This window comes from Prionailurus viverrinus, unplaced genomic scaffold (genome assembly GCF_022837055.1).
Source record: "Prionailurus viverrinus isolate Anna unplaced genomic scaffold, UM_Priviv_1.0 scaffold_35, whole genome shotgun sequence".
Lineage (NCBI taxonomy): Eukaryota > Metazoa > Chordata > Mammalia > Carnivora > Felidae > Prionailurus > Prionailurus viverrinus.
Window position 1 is genome coordinate 5,268,724 of NW_025927605.1, and position 16,768 is coordinate 5,285,491.

At 57.3% G+C, this 16,768-nt stretch overlaps 1 protein-coding gene across 3 annotated transcripts; it reads left to right on the forward strand.

Moving 5' to 3' along the window:
* The first annotated feature begins 2,882 nt into the window (after positions 1-2,882).
* On the forward strand, positions 2,883-15,598 carry STAC2 (SH3 and cysteine rich domain 2). Of its 3 annotated transcripts, none has more exons than XM_047846094.1 (11): positions 2,883-3,346; positions 9,818-10,124; positions 10,468-10,565; positions 10,747-10,837; positions 11,454-11,566; positions 11,656-11,728; positions 11,821-11,882; positions 12,370-12,467; positions 12,853-12,904; positions 13,253-13,390; positions 13,997-15,598. In XM_047846094.1, the coding sequence occupies exons 1-11, from the start codon at positions 3,257-3,259 to the stop codon at positions 14,099-14,101; spliced, it is 1,227 nt and encodes a 408-aa protein (XP_047702050.1). In that variant the 5' UTR covers positions 2,883-3,256; the 3' UTR covers positions 14,102-15,598. The 3 variants fall into 3 exon arrangements, with proteins under 3 accessions (XP_047702050.1, XP_047702052.1, XP_047702051.1); XM_047846096.1 differs by having other exon boundaries at positions 14,698-15,598; XM_047846095.1 differs by having other exon boundaries at positions 10,468-10,562.
* Positions 15,599-16,768: the final 1,170 nt, after the last annotated feature.

The window sequence follows — 16,768 nt, forward strand, 5'->3', positions numbered from 1 at the left end:
TCTAATCCAGGTCTCCATTTCAACCTAAACTATTCCAATTCTGCCAATTTAAAAAGAAAGAAACCGAAGTCCCTCCAGAGATGGAAAGGTCTTTGCTCAAGGTCACAGAACAGGAAGAAAAGGGCAGACCAGGATGAGAACCAGCCCTTTCTTTCTTTCTTTCTTTCTTTCTTTCTTTCTTTCAGCTTTTTTAAAAATTATTTTTAAATGTTTTTATTTATTTTTAAGAGAGAGAGCAATGGGGAAGGGGAAGGGGGGGCGGGACAGAGGCTCCGAAGCAGGTTTCACACGGACAGTAGTGAGCCCATGCGGGGCTTGAAGTCAAGAACTGCAAGATCATGCCCTGAGCCAAAGTCAGATGCTGGGCCACCCAGGTGCCCTGAGAACCAGCTTTTCTTAGTGTGCTGAACACTAGCTGCATGCAGTTTGGAGTCATCTGGTCCATCCCTCTGTCCTCAGGCTCCCAAGAGCCTCGCACCCACTTTTACTCATGGAGCTCTCCTATTAAGAGGCTCCCTCCCGATAGTTCTCTTATGACTTCTGGCCTAGGGAGCCTTCCCTCTGTGTGTGACTGCTGCTTACCCTCCGATAGCACCTTGCCCCTTGCTCTGCCCACTCCTCATAGCTGCCCCTCTGACTCTGAGATGGGACAATGTTCCTTCTTCTCCAGAAGCTAGCCTTGTTACTCCTGCTCTGTCCCCAGTCACTGCAGAGGGAGTTGTCAGCACTGAAACAATGACTCAGACTTAGTTCATGAAAGACTGCTCTGAAACACGAAGGCCGCAGGCCAGAAAGGACATCCAGAGGTCATGGGATCCAGCCCCCTGCCTCCTCCACATTTGCCCCACCTCGGGCTTCTGATGCCTACACCAGATGGGACCCAGGGCCTACAGACTTCCCTAGCTTTCCTGGGTCGCTGGTAGCACTGATACCCCTGGAAATTCTTCCCTCTGTCTAGTCAGACTTTCCTTCGGAGTTGGTTCCTCCATGAACTAACAGCAAAAGCACTGGGAAGGGACCAATCTCTCAGAAGAAAGGAGGAAAAGAAGAAAATAACTTTCCTTGCCTGTCTTCCCTGGGCTGAGGGGAACTGTCTCATTCACTCTGACAGTGAGGTAGGCACTATCTCTATTTCGCTGAAGAAGAAATCAAGGCTCTAAAAGGTTTAGCTGCCTACCCAAGGTTACACGGTTAATTAGTGATCATCTAGGTATTAGAGTCTAAGGAACTCAGAACCTCTGCTGTTGGTGGGGAAACACGGATACCTCCCCTCGAGAGGTCTTCAGTACAGAAGAGGCCCCTGTTTGTTCCAGCCCAGGACAGACTGAGGGCCCGATGATCCTATCTCAGGGTGCTTCAAGCCTCCCTAAGTCTGAGTTGCCCAGGTAGGGGTGTTGGGCTAATCTGGGCTGGGCAGGAGGGAAGATGGTAGCCCTCACTTCAGAAGGGATTGAGGGAAGGCTGGTTAGTGAACAGGCCTTTGGGGAGACTGGCTTGAGGGCTGAGGCCAGGATCTTTTGAAGCTCCTTTCACGAAGGCTGTACTCAGAGTCAGTCTGCCGCTGCAGTGGGTGGGCCTGGAGGGGGAGGGAACTAAGCCCCCACAACCACCAACCCTCACTTCTGCCCTTGTCCTACTTCTGCCACTGGCAAATAAATCTCTATTCCTGGACACGGTAACCTGAGCAGTGCCCCAATGGTGAGCTCACTCTTGGGAGGGCAGAGATTGCATGAATGAATGGCTGTGTGCAGGGGCTGGCAGGAAGGAGGACACAGGGCTCAGCCTCTGTTCTCCAGGGCTGGCATAAAGGCAAGACCCTCTCAAGTGCCACCTTCCCCTCCAATCTCATCACCCACAGCAGAGGAGCCCCTGGAGGAGGGAGACTTTGATCCAGAAGTTCCTCCACCCACACCTAAGGAAGGAGTCCTTCAGTCCCCAAACTACCTCCCTTTCTTTGGACAGGCCAGGAGATTTGGTCAGGGCCAGAAGGGCCAGGAAGAAAGAGGGCTGGAGGTGAGGGAGGAGGACTAGGAAAATGGCAGGCAAGCAACAAGCATTAAAGAGATACCTTTAGGCCAAGTGGACAGGGAACAACCTGGAGAGTAAGAACCCTCTTCCCTACCCCTTCTTCCCACACCCTGATCTAACTCCATTTGTGGCAGGATCTTTAGGAGGGAGGATGTGTCTTGGAAAGGTTTGGGGACCTTAGGTGTGGGGACTGAAGCCCCCTTCTCTGCTGAAGTCCAAACAGGAAGCACGGAAAGGAATGTGGTTGTCCTGCTTTCCAAACCACAAAGGAGGGATTGTCAGGCCTGGCCTTTGACACATGATGCTAAATTGTCCCTTCTCTCTTAAAGAACCCCTACCTCATAGTCCAGGGGTGTGCATATTGGGAGTCTCCCTCGCAGAGACATCCAGTTAATGAGGCAGAAGGGTCCATATTTGTCCACTACTTCGCTATCAGAGGGTCCTAACTTCGATCTCACTCTCCGCTATCCTGCAGATCCAACCTTTTTTCTGTTTCCCTCAATCCCGCCCAGACTCGAATGTGATCTGCCAAATCTTTCCTCCACTTTGTCACGCCCCCCATTCCGGGTCTTTTAGTGTAAAACCACTTCCTCCCCACTTCTTTACCCCTCAGGCTCCTCCCCATCTTGTCGAGCCCCCCCCAGGCTCCGCCCATCTCACGCTCCTGGCCACCACGGCAGCCAATAGCTGAGAACCTGATTTGCATAGCGGCGCGGGGGAGCTTAGGAGGGAAGGGGGAGGGACCAGGCGACCTCCTAAATCAAAGTTGGAAGGCGAGGACTGGGCGGAGGGGCCTCCGGGTGCCGGGCTGGGGCCGGCGGGGGGAGGGGGAGAGGGATGGGGGGCGGGCGCAGAGGACGGCGGAGCCGGCCGGACACGGACTGCTCCTCCGCTCCCTCCCTCAGCACATCCCCGCGTCCCCACTTCCCTCCTCCCCTCGCTCCGAGCAGCATCCTCTGCAGACCCTCGGTCCTCCTTCCCGGGGTCGTCCGGCTCCAGCGGCTCCCCGTAATTACCCCTCTTCACCGGCCAACCCGGGAACTTTCTCCACCCGCTCCCGGGAGTGGGGGGTCGCTTTTTTCCTGGGGCGGATTTTTCCTGGGGTTCACTGGGGGGCAGTGTCTGGAAAAGGGCTTGAGGGTCCCAGGGAGACGTCTGCCACCTGCCACCTGCCCCCAGGGGGCCTGCCGTCGGGTCTTGGCACCCCCTCTTCCTCTCTACCCCAACCATGACCGAAATGAGCGAGAAGGAGAACGAACCGGATGACGCGGCCACCCGCACCCCCCCGGGGACCGTCTCTGCCCTCCAGGAGACCAAGGTAACTCAGGAGAAGAGGCCTGGACCCCTGCCCGGTGCGCCCCCCAGCCCCGGCGCCCTCTTCCCGACGCGGTCACCACCGTGGGCTCGGATGGCCCGGGGGTCACGGGAGTGGGACCCGTGTAATGCCGAAGGCTCTGCGCGACGACCGGGGCGAGGGGGTTCGCGACGAGGGGCCGCAAGGAGCCCACATCACACAAGCACGACACGCCCTTGCGCGCGTGATGAGCGGACGCGCTGCCGAGACCCTCCCGGGAGGTTGTAACTCGGCTTTGTTGGAGGGAATCGTCGCAGCGAAGGCGGCGGGAACGTGTAGCGGTGTGTAGCGGGTATGGGCCGGTGTACGCGCCGGTGTGTGCGTGCGAGGCGCACCCCTCTCGCGCCCGCAGGTCTATATGTCTGTAGCTCAGTCTGTCCCTCTGTCTTTGCCTGTGTCTCTCTGAAAATGCCTCTACAACCTGTTTGTCGGTCTTGGTGTCTTTCCCGCTTTCTCTGTATGTTTATCTCTGAGTCTCTCCGGTTGTCTCTTTCGGACCCACTGCAGTCCTGCATTCCCCCCTCCCAACCAGGTTAGGCTCCGGGATGTGAGGCCACGGCCCGAGGTGCGTAGCTTCCGAGTGCGCGCTGGGGGCTGCCGCAGCGCTGGCCATCGCGGGCGGGGACCGGGGGACTGTTGTTGCGGCTCCAGAGCAGAAGGGCAGGCAGCCCCACCCCCCACCCCCGGAGCCGGACGGGGCGCCGGGGAGAGGGTGGGTGGAAGCAAAAAGAGAAGTCATCGTAATTAATGAATGTCATAATTAACCCTAATTATGTATGATTGTTACTCCTGCGGGAGTCACAATGAATAAATTATTCCCCAGTGAAGGCAGGCGGAGCCCAGACTCCTGGCGCTGAAGGGATTGGGGGAGGCCACCACTTAGATTTAACCCCCACCTCTAATCTGTCTGCTTCCTCTCCAAGTTCTAGGTGCTCACACTGACCCGCAAGAAGTTCTGCGGGGGAGCAACATGAGTTGAGCGGACTGGGGATGGGGAGAGAAAAAGAGGCTGTGTCAAGGGTGCTCTCTGCCCCCTCCCCAGCCTTCAGGCCAAAGCCTCCTTCCCTCTCCTCTGCACCCTGGTGTTTTGTTCCCACCTGCTCCTGTTGTCCAGATGAGGAGGGGGGCCACTAAAGACCAAAAATGGGTGGGGTCTTTGGCTCCTTCGGTGTCAAGAGCTCTTTCCAATGTCTATCTTGCTCCTAATTCTGTCTAGGCCACCCTTCAGGGTACGAGGTTAATTCAAGGTCAAGGTCATTAAGAAAATGACCAGGGGTAGATGAGTAGGGGCAGGGTAGGGCCTGGCTGAGATACCCCAGGTAGCATTCCACCTTTAAACCAGAGGGACCCACTGGGTCTCCATGTCAAAGTCTTCAGATCCCACCTTGACCTTCTTCTGCCCCCTCCTGAGAATGAGACTGTGGTCTCTCAGACCACAGAGTTAACTGCCTCTCAGAGACCCAGGTCTGTACTAGGAAAGGAATGAGGTGTTGGGAGTGGGAGGATATTGTTTGTAACATTTGTGACAGCTTTAAAAAAACAAAAAAACAAAACCCAGAGGGTCCAGGGAGCTGAGCCCCATCCTGAGTTCCAATATCCCTGGCCTTCTCAGTTGCCTTCTAGTCACTCAAGACGGACATACACAATTCCCTTGCTTGCTTCCTAAGGGTATGGGCCTCCCAGGCCCTGCCTTGCTTCCCACAGGAGGCCTGGCTGCCCGCCCCCCTCCTTAAGAGCTCTCTGAAGGCAGGCAGGAGCCTGGGCCTTGCTGCCTCAGCAAACCCACAGGCTGCAAGCTCAGCCCTGTGGGCAGGGGGAGGTCAGGGCCCGGCAGGTCTGTACCTCCCTCCTCCCGGCCCAAGGACCATCCAGTGCTATCACCTCTGAATCTGAACCATGGAGATCCCAAGAGCAAGAGGGGACGGGAATTGCACACCTTGCCCTGTCCCTTTCCCCCCCTCCCCTAAATCTCACCCCTGCGAAGGACTGATATAACAATACAGGCCGGGCTGCCCATCTGGGTGGGGGTATTCAGGAGGGTAGAAGTGGGCAGGGAGAGAATTCAGGGCCCCTCCAGCCCTTTTAGCTCCCCCCACCTCAACCTGTCCCTAAGAAGCTTTGGTCTCCAGACTATAGGGCTTGGGGAGGGGGAAGGAAGAGGGTTGTGGCCCACCCAACTCAGCTTGAAGCAGGTACAACACTGCCCATTAGGCAGTGAAGCCAGCATTCCAGGCTTATTCGTCAGTGCTTGGGGTCTCCTGGGCATATCTTGCCAGCCCAAGCCCAGTCTCCTTCCCACCCTAAGGTTGGCTCGTATCCCTGTATTCAAGCTACTCCGTGACCCTCCTAGTGTCACCATTGCCATCTCTGGGTCCCCATGCCATCCTACCGCTGGGTGGTTCCATCACCCCCTTTAGTGCCATCCCTGGGAAGACCCTGCCATGCCAACATTGCCATCTGAGTCAGCTTGTGCCACATCCGCCACCACCCACTGCCAGCTGCCTAGTGCCCTTTCAGGAGCTGGAGGGAAGTAAGGAGATGCTGTGGGGAGTTGAGGAATAGAAGGGACCATCCAGTATGTGGGGAGGTGGGGAGGAGGCAGGCTGGCCAAACCCAGCCTCTGGGAGGGGATTCAGAAGAACAGGCCTGGTGGTCCAGGCTCTAAGCCAGACAGGCTCCTGGTGCATCATCAGGAGGGAATAGCATTCAGGGGGGCCAGCTTGCCAGGGTACATGGCAACTTCTCCCCATGCCAGGGAATGGTTCCTGGGACACTGGGGGCACCAAAAAGATAGCTGATGGGAGATAGGAAAAAGTCCTCTCTGGGAACCAGGAGTGCCTGGCCAGACTGAGCCAAAATGAGGTTTGGGCACTCAAACTAGATGTCTCTGAGTGGACAGGCATCAAGCTATTTGGAAGAGGTGCCCCCATCCTGCTCTTCGGCCACAACCCTTGACATCTGCCAGCCACTCCAGGTAGTATGTTGTTCCTTCCTGCTTCTCTGCCCTCCTGGGATCTGGAACCCACAGCTGATCCAGGGAGTCAGTGAGCAGAACTGGGGCTGCCCCAGTGCTGGGGAACATTCTGTTCCAGAGACCTCTGGTACCCTGCAGAGAGGTAGCTCTTGGCACTGGGGCCAAGGGAAGACCAGGAAAGGGCACAGGCTGGAGAGTAAGGCGGCTTAAAATCTCATCCTGTGGCGATTACTATGGAAACAACAGCTTTGGGAGGGGGGAACATGACTGATGTCTTCAAATATTTGAAGGACTGATATGTAGAAGAGGGGAGTAGCCCTTTCGGGAGCCAAGGGAGGAGCAGAGCTGATAGGCAAAGATCTCAGGGAGGCAGGTTTCAGCTCTATATAGGGAAGCACTTTCCATGGATTGCAGCTGCCCAAAGATGGCATGACTGGCGCAAGAGAGGGTGTGCTTCCTGCCACAGGAGGTGACCAACAGAGTCAGACAACCACTCAGAAGTGACATGGCCAAGGCATTGTGAGATGATAGTGTGGGCTGGGGACCACTCTAGATGGCCAGTCTTTCAGGTTCCTTCCAACCCTAAATTTCATGATTGACCTGGTGGCCATGCCTATGGCATAGCTGAGAGGCAGGGGTGAGGGCCACGGCAGAGCCCAGAGCAGCGGGGCCCTTCTGGTCATTTGGACTTAACAGCCAAAGCCACTGGTTCAAGTTCTGTTTCTGCCACTTACCAGCTGAGGACTCGCTATGGGTGGATGATTTAACTCCTATGTGCCTATGAGTTCGTCTGCAAAGTGGGACAGCGATTATCAGTGTCTCGGGGGTGGTAATGCCAGGATTAATGAGGTGCTGCTTATGAAGTGCTACCTCAATTCCAGTATTCTGACATGATAGCCCCTCATCATATCATTAAGTTTAGGTTTTTGCTTTTTGGACCCAGAGCCTTGTGTTGCTTAGAGAGCATCTAGTCCTGACTCCTTTCTCTTGGATGTGGGGAAACTGAGGCCCAAGAGTGGAAGTGAAGTGACCTGCCTTCAGGTGGTCGGTTTAGCTTTGCACTCACCTCCAGCACATCCTCCCAGAGACCTCTTGTGCTCTATGCTCTGGCCCCTGGGCAGAATCGTGAGGGCCTGTGAGAGCCTCCGACGCCACACTGGCTCACAGAATACATTTGTGTTCTAATTAATTGTCCCTCTGGCCCTCCACTTCTGCCCTAACACCCAGGTATCTGAGGCCTGGGGCCCTGCTTCTCTTAGACACACAAAGAAGCCCACAGTGCTATCCAGGAAGCTGAATTTGGAAAGAGCTGGGGAACTCAGCCTGCCAGACACCTGAAGGCTCTGGCCTCCCAGCTGGCACACTGGGGCCTGCCTCATGCCCAAATCTCTCTCTCTTTTAAGTAGACCCCATGCCCGCTGTGGGGCTTGAACTCACAACCCTGAGTCACATGTTCTACTGACTGAGCCAGACAGACACCCTTAAATGTGTCCCTCTCTGCTTCTCCCTATGTCTTGCTGCCTGCTGGCCTCCCTAGGGCCACACAGGCCGCTTGATGTGCCAGTTGGGAACCCTGGCCAAGTCTCCCTGCCTGAAGCCAGGCCACTGGCCCCTTTTATCTATCACTGATGGGAATATGTGGGCAGGGGTAAGGGGGCTATCGATAGGAAGGAAGAGGTTCCAGGATCTGGCTAGAGATGTTTCCAGACTTTACTCTGGGCAGACTCAAGAAGGGTATGCTGGGGTGAGCAGTGGAAGTAACCCTGGCCTCACTGCAGAATTGACTCCGTGCTCCAGAACATGGGCTGCACGTAGGATTCCAGCCACTGGGTCATCATTCAGTCAACAAATATTCACTGAGCACCTACTATGTCCTGAGGCTGTGTGTGTGTTGTGGGGGGCCGGGAGGATGTTAAAGCAACTGTTCCTGCCCTCCAGGGGCTCCAGTCTCCTGGAGGGGGTGGGGGGATAAGAAGTAAATGACCACCACGTAAACCAGATTGGATTTATAATGGAAGTCAGTACTAGGTGCAATGGGCCCCGGAGTGGGAGTGGTTATACTAAATGGAATTCCTGGAGAAGAGACATCTTCCCAAAGGAGGAACAGTCACTGGAAACCCCGAAGGATAAAGAGGGTACTCACTGGATAAGGCAGAGAAGAGGGCAAACACAGCAAAAGCTTGGAGGAATAAAACATGGTTGAGTTCAAGAATCCCCATGTCTGGGCTGCAGGTGGAAGGCATGGGTTGGAAGGGAAAGCTTGTCCAACTTGCAGAGTCTCATGATTGGGGCAAGGGCCTTGACTGTGTCCTGAAGAGCCATGAAAAGTTTTTAGCAAGGTCAGGGATCACCTCCCTGGCAGGTGTATGGAGAGCAGGGGGAGATGGGCAGGGTGGAGGCAAGGGGTTCCGGACCTGAACTAGGGCAGGGTTGTGGAGGTGATGAGGGGATTATATGCGCCGGAGAGATATTTTGGAGGAAGAATCAGCCTTGAGGATGAGGGTCCAGGATGACCACTCCGCCACTCTCAAGAACACATGGAAAACTGGGGACCTGTCATGTTTTGTTCAGCCCCCAAAGTGTTACTATTGTTTTTAAGTTTTTGTTTTTATTTATTTTGAGAGAGAGAGTGGGGAGGGGCAGAGAGAGAAGAGGAAAAAGAATCTGAAGTGAGCTCCTGGTGTGGGGCTCAAACTCACGAGATCATGACCTGAGCCAAAGTCAGACGCTTAACCGACTGAGCCACCCAGGCACCTGGGGAGTGAGAGAATCTTAAGCAGGCTCAATCCCATGACCCTGGGATCATAACCCGAGCCAAAATCAAAAGTCCCACACCCAATCAACTGAGCCACCCAGGCACCCCCAAAGTATTATTCTTTTTAACTCGAGTAAATGGTACACCCATGCAATGAAATCCTGCGTAGCCATAAACATGAATGATGAAAGTCTTTATGTATTGGTATGGAATGATTTCCAAGATTTACTGTTAAGTGAGAAAAGCAAGGCTAGGAAACATAGCACACTACCATTTCTGCAATGAAAAAAAAAAAAAGGAAATAAAACCTCTTGAATTTGTTTCCATCCAAATTCACATAAGAGTCTAGATTTCTTTTGAAAAAGTGGAAAACCTGGCACTGCTGGGCTGGCCCCGAGGACAGGCCTACGTTGTCTGGAGCGCACCAGCAGCTGCTCTCTGACCGGCCAGTCCCCCTTCCACCCTCACCACTCCAATCTTGCGGGCCCAGCCAGAACCCCTTGGCTCACGGAGGTTACCCACCGGGCTCCCGTGGGCATCCGGGAGTGTGACCACCTTCTGGAACGTGGCAGCCTCTCAGTACTTCATCTCACCTCTGGCCCTCAGCCTCAGGCTGCCACTGACCAAGGAGACATCCTGGCCCAGACCTGGCCCCCTCTGGCTTCCACTTATAACCCCCCACCCCCACCCCTGCTTCCCCTTTCAGCTCCAGCGGTTCAAGCGCTCACTTTCCCTCAAGACCATCCTCCGAAGTAAGAGTGTGGAGAACTTCTTCCTTCGCTCAGGCTCTGAGCTCAAGTGCCCCACTGAGGTGCTGTTGACGCCCCCGACCCCGCTGCCCCCTCCCTCCCCACCACTGGCATCTACAGACGGGAGCTTCCCTACCCCGGCCCCCTCCCCTTGCCCAATCCCACGGCCCCTGGCACCACTCAAACCAGTAAGGCTGCACAGCTTCCAGGAACACGTCTTCAAGAGAGCCAGCCCTTGTGAGCTATGCCACCAGATCATTGTGGGTAGGTGCCTGGCCTGTCAAGGAGAGGGGCCAGGGTGGGTGTGGGGAGTGTTCCTAGGGAACCGTCTGATGTTGGGCCCACAGTCCTAACTGTGCCCCTCACGCTGGGTGGACAAATGAGCAATTTTGGGGGGTGGGTGGGTGTCCAGTGTCGCCGTGGGTACTAACAACTCAGGCTTCGGTGCCTTGACTGTATGAGGGGTAAGCACTAGACCCCGAGGCGGACATGAGGATGCCCAACCCCCCCTCCTCTGTCCCATGGCCTAACCTGCCCTCTTTGCTCCTTGCCCTCGGATGCCTCCTCCTTTGCCGAATCCCTCTTGTTGACGCCAAATTCTTCCCAGGAAACTCCAAGCAGGGTTTGCGGTGTAAGACGTGCAAAGTCAGCGTCCACCTCTGGTGCTCCGAGGAGATCTCCCACCAGCAATGCCCAGGCAAGGTGGTGAGTGGGGACCATGCAGGGCTGGCTGGCTGTGAGTGCTCCCCAGGACTGGCATGTGGGGGAATGAGCGCCCCCCTCCAGGCGGGTTCCTCCTGTGGAGTAGTCCTTGGGCTTGGGGAAGGCCAAGCTCTCGGTGGGCTGTGACATCCCCATGCCCTCTCTCTGCCCCCTCTTGCCTTAGTCCTCCTCCTTCCGTCGAAACTTCAGCTCCCCCCTCCTGGTGCATGAACCACCCCCAGCCTGTGTCACAAGCAGAGAGTCCCCACCCACTGGTGAGTGTCCCCCCCATTGCCCCTGATCCCACCGTAGTGTGGTGAGAAACCCACACGTTCCTCAGATGGGCACCTGAGTTGCATGGCTCTTCTGGTTCTTGGCACTTCCCTTCTCTGAATGCCCTTGTCCCGAATGTAGGGTTCATTCATGCATTCATTCATTCATCCATCCATTCATTCATTCATCCTTCAACAGGCATTTTATCAACACTTACTAAGTGCCAGGCACTGTGCTAGACATGGGGACACAGCACTGAAGAAGGTGGAGTTCATGGTCTAGTAAGGGAGCTAGGCATGAAATAATCACACAAATCATCCATTAATCACCATTTGCACAAAGGCCTGAACCGAGAAGGATAGGGAATAGAGGATAAGGTAGGCGCTGTCCTCATCTGCAAGGATAGGGAAGGTGTCCAGAGATATGAAGGCTGGGGAGTTAGTCCAAGAGGATCTGGGGAAGACTGGTGTGGGCAGAGAGGGGCCTGGGGGAGGGATGGGGCAGGTGGTTAAAGGAAGGACATCTTGGCTGGGGCCGAGAGAGTGAAAGTGATCCGGGGCTTCAGGGCAGAGCAAGGCTGGCAGCTGGGTGCCCAGCCTTAGGGTGGCTCCTTGGCAGGGGCCAGCGGGAAGGTAGACCCTGTCTACGAGACGCTGCGCTATGGCACCTCCTTGGCACTGATGAACCGCTCCAGCTTCAGCAGTACCTCTGAGTCCCCCACGCAGAGCCTGGTATGTCAGGCACCAGAGGAGCGCCTGGGGGGCAGGAGTCTCTGAGGCTGAGGGTCCGGGGACTGAGCCCTCCCCCCATTTGGCCCCAGAGTGAGCGGGATGAGCTGACCGAGGATGGGGAAGGCAGCATCCGCAGCTCAGAGGAGGGCCCTGGCGACAGTGGTGAGTAGAGGTGGGAGCCAGAGGCGGGAATGGAACACAGTGCAGGCCACTCCCTGCTGCCTGACGCCCTGGCCCTGCCCTGGCATCTCTAGTGTTCACAGCCCCGGCCGAGAGCGAAGGGTCAGGACCAGAGGAGAAGAGCCCTGGACAGCAGGTGAGGTGATGCTGGTGCTGAGCCCTCGTAGGCCAGATTGGAAGGGGATGTCCCTTCGTGTCATTGATGCATAGGTGGGCAAGAGCATGGTGAGTGGGAGTATCACCGCTCCATCATTTGTCCTCAGCCTATGGGGATGGACAGTGCCAGGGTGAGGAGGCAAGGAAGGCAGGGGGTATTTGCCCTCCCACCGCGGAGCCAATGGCTATCGTGCCCACTCCTGGGCCCACTCCCCACAAGTGGGCAGTTCCAGGGTGCAGCAGGCAGAGGAGTGTTCCCCTTCTCCATCCTTGGTCCAGTCCCCCAAGGGTGAACACAGAAGGTAGGAGAGTCTGACCTCTCCCTGTCATTGACCCAGGTGCACTGTGTCCCACCTCCTAGCCAACCTCTCCCCACCCCCCCAGAGAGGGTAAGGTCAGGGCAAGTGAACGGTGGGTGGAGCGAGGATTGTGTCCCCCTCCCGTCACTGATCCAGACTTTTCCACAGCCCGCAAAACCCCCTCTGCGGAAGGATGTGGGGCCCATGTACTCCTATGTCGCTCTCTACAAGTTTCTGCCCCAAGAGAACAATGACCTGGCTTTGCAGTAAGTCCTCATTGTGGTCCGGCCCCCCTGGACAGCCACCTGGCTCCAACCTCAGGGCTCTGCTCCCAGACCTTGGAACATGAGTGTGAGGGGGACCTTCGGGAACCTTCTCCTGGCATGCTTGAGGCAGCTGAGCCCAAAGAAGAGCTAGACTGCCCAGAGTCCAAAAGGGACTGGTGCTGATGTCATATCTTCTGCCCCGCCCGGGCTCTGTCTTAGAGAGAGTCTGCTGTACCTGTGGTCACAGTGTCCTCCGAGGGCGTCAAGAATCCTCCCCCCGCTGTGGAGGGGGGGCATGCTGGGGACCTGGGGGACCCAAGATGGTTAAGATGCAGAAAAGGCAGGTCCCTCCTGTCCATTTGCGACCCCAGCTCTGTCCTCCCAGGCCTGGGGACCGGATCCTGCTGGTGGATGACTCTAACGAGGACTGGTGGAAGGTGACTTGGCAGGGTGGGGAGGAGAGACACCCCGGTAGGCACCTGACCCTTTTCCACCACTTCAACTGGCACTGCCCCACCTTCTCTCCGGGCCCAAAGACCACCCCTCCTCCCACCACGTGCCCTAGCCAAGCCCATAGGACCAACACTTGGGACTTGCTCTCACCTTGACCCTCCCCGCCTCAGCCTTGTCCCCCTACCCACCTCATGCCCATCGCAGTCCAGAAGCCACCCTACTGGGGGCTCTGGATACAGAGGGCGCAGGATCTGGAGTTTGATGGCTTTGGCTCTGAGTTGCATCAATGTGGGGCGGGGGGCTCTGGTGCTCATTGCCAGCCTCATCCCCAGGGGAAGATTGGCGACCGGGTTGGCTTCTTCCCAGCCAATTTTGTGCAGCGTGTAAGGCCAGGAGAGAACGTCTGGCGCAGCTGCCAACCCTTCTCCGGGAACAAGGAACAGGGGTACATGAGCCTCAAGGAGAACCAGGTGAGTGCCTGGGCTCTGCAGTGGCTGGAGAGGTGGACATGGGAGAGAGGCGGTGGGGGCACAGGCGACTGCCCTGGAGGAGGACACTGCAGCCTGGCAGCAGGAGGGAAGGCAGGTTAGAAAGGTGTGACCGCGGGGCCTCCTGTCAGACCCTGCTGGGAATCCGGGCTGGTGACCGACACAGGCAGGGGGCTGAATGTGGTTAGAGACAGCTTGGGGGAGGGAAAGAGCACTGGATTAGGAGTCTAGAGGCTTGGGTTTGAATGCTGGCTATACCTCAGTCTTGTTGCATAACCCCCAGCAAGCCCTTTTCCTCCCCTTCCCCCCTCTGTGAAATGGGAGTTCTGCCAGGGCGGGGGGGGGGGGGCGGGAGATGGAGCTCAGGCCAGCCCCAAAGTGCTGCTCAGTGTCTGCTGATGTTCTGGTCTTGCTGCCGTGTCCAGTGCCCTCATGGGATCTGCTCCCATCACCCCAGCTGATGTCTCCAACCACATCTGATCCTGGTCCCATCATTCCCTGGGGTGGCCCCCTGGGAGCCATCAGCCGGACTCGGGGCCAGGGCTGTAGGCAGGTGCCAGGACTCAGCTCCGTGTCTCTCCCACTCAGATCTGTGTGGGTGTGGGCAGGAGCAAGGATGCTGACGGCTTCATCCGCGTCAGCAGCGGCAAGAAGCGGGGCCTGGTGCCAGCCGACGCCCTGACCGAGATCTGAGAGGAGCCAAGAGAACCCAGATGCCACCCCTGCCCGAGCCTGGCCCTTGCTTCTGGCCCTGGAGAGGAACGGGCATCTGCCCACACTCTTCCTCCCTCTGCCTCTCTCCTAGGAGCCACCCCCCCATGGCTTGGGAGCCCTCTGCACAGAGGAAGGTTTTGTTTCTTGGGTCCCAGGGTGCCCTGAGGGAGTTGCTGCTCTGGGACTCGGGGGTGAGGAAGGAGGAGAAAGTGGGAGGGAATGAGGAAGTTCCAGGTGGGTCCAGCCAGTGCCCAGACACCCCCAGTTGCCATGCTGAGTGCGGCCCTGGGGAGGGGGGCATTCCTGAGGAATTTTCTCGCTGCTTTGTCCAGAGAGCCTTCTCATGTCCACACCACCTTTGCATGCCCGGCACCATTCCCCCCTCCCCACAGAGCCTCTGCTTGGGTCTATGTGTGTGTGACCCTGCGGCTGCCGCTTTGGAAGTGGGACCTTGGGAAGGTGACTTCCCAAATCCCTCAGCTCTCTGCCCTGGGTTGGGAGGGGATCCGGGGCTGCAGGAGGATCCTGAGTCCACCTCCTGGTGTCCCCACCTCTGTCACTCCATCACTCCTCAGGAAAGTTCTGCGGAAATCTCTCCTATTACTTGAAACCTGGGCGGACAGAGGAGGGGAGGGCCGAGTTCCGGGGATAGCGCTGCAAACCAGAGACTGTCTCCTCAAGTAGAATAGAACAGCCTCATCGTACCCTTGTCCACTGGAAAAGGACACTCAAGAAGGACATGAACAGAAACCGACTGAGAACAAAAAACAAGTCCCCATTTCACTGTCAGGACTCTGCAAGTTCCCTGGTCCCCCATGGCCAACCAGCCCCAGGGAGTCAGTATTTCCTAGTTCCTGTCCCAGGCCTCACAAGGCCACCCCCCCAGGAGCCCAGCCCTCAGGACTGACTTGCAGATGGCCCTTCCTCACTCCCTTTCTCTGGGCTTTGTAGGAAACACTGCGACCCCACCTTCAGTGCAGGGGTCCCTCTTCTGGCTGTATCTGTGCCCTTGTCCTGGACACAGAGTTCTGGGAGGAAGAGGGAGTGGGACATAGTCAGGGCAGCAAATCATTGTGTTTGGCCACCAGGAAAGGAAGGGGGTAGGCACCCTGTTGGTGGGTTGGCACTCATGAAGAGGACCCCTCCCTTTCAGGTTGCTTTTCTCTGGTGCCAACCTCCCTCTCCCCCCAAGCTCAGAGCCTCCTCTTGTGCCCTTGATCGTGCCAGCCAATGCCAGTCCCCGTCCTGGGCACAGTCACACCCTCCCATACAGTGGAAGGGACACATTCTCCTACCCACTGGCCCCTGCTCCACTTCTCCCCCTTGGAGGGGGGTTCAAGCCACACTGCCCTGTTTGCTGCCATGGGGCCCCCCTCAGCAATATCCCAGGGGCGGGCCCAATGCCCACTGTACATAAGGCTGCATGATGGGTCGGCTGGGGCACTGCTGAGCCCCCAGGCCCCTAAATAAATGTTTCTTGTCCCAACCTGTCTGCTCTGTGTATCTGCTGGGGAGAGAGGAAGCAAAGGTCCAAGGAGTGGGGCGGGGGCTGGAGATTCCAAAAGAAGACAAGCCTGGAGGTGGAGGAATTTGTGGCTCTCTGACAGGTGGGGCGCTGGAGCTGGCCCAGATGTTGCAGGGGTCCCCATACCTCCCCACTCCCTCCCACCTCCCCAGCCTGAGATGGGGGATCTGGGGGGGAGCTTGAGAAGAAAACAGGGCGGCAGGGTGGGGGTGGGGGTGGGTGGGGTGGGGGGTGTTGCGGGAAGCTGGAAGGGGAGAGGGTGGGGCTGCGGTCACTTTCAGGCTGGATGCGCACCCGTGTCCCCAGGGGGGCGGAGCGGGCACTCAACCGTGTGCATTAGGACCGTTTCTGCCGCCCCAGCGACCCAGCGGTGCCCTCCGAGACCACCCGAGGTCAGCCTCGCGCCCCCCAAGCCCCAGGCAGAAAGGCTGGCGGCGGGAACAGTCGCCGACAGTGGGGCCTTGAGATGACTCAATCATGCCCGTCATCGAGAGCCTGGCACGAAGGGGGCCGGCAGAGGCGCCCCTCCCGCAGCGGTGCCCGCCGCCCACCTGCTCTCGGCAGAGCTGCCTCTTTCCCCTCCGCCCGCCTGGCCGCGTCATCGCCAAGGCAGGCACGTCCTGTGCTATTTATAGGCAGAGGGGAGCGCAGAGGGAGGGAGAGGCGGGCTGCGGGGGTGCCAGGGCAATGCCGCCAGTGCCGCCAGAATGCAGGGGGTGGGGGCTGCCCCTTCTGACAGGCACCCACCGGTTCTGCCTCCCAGCCCCCCTTCCCCGCCCCCCCCCCCAAAGCAAGGTAGGCCAGGTGGGACCAGACGTTGAGCTTTCTTTGGGCCCTTTCACCCAGGGAAGGTCCTAGAGCTCCGCGGGTGAGCCAGAGGAGGATGACCTCCTCTTTCTAAGACCTCTGATGGGGGGGAATGAAAACAAGCGTCACAAACCCAGGCCAGTGGCTTAAAGAGAGGGGACCTCACGTAAAGTGGCACCTGCCGTGCTTGGAGAACCATGCCAGGAATTTTATTTAATCCTTTCAGTGACCCAGTGAGGAAAGTGGTGGTCTCCCCTTTTCACAGATGAAGAAACTGAGGCCCAGGGATATTAGGTGGCATACTCAAGGTCATA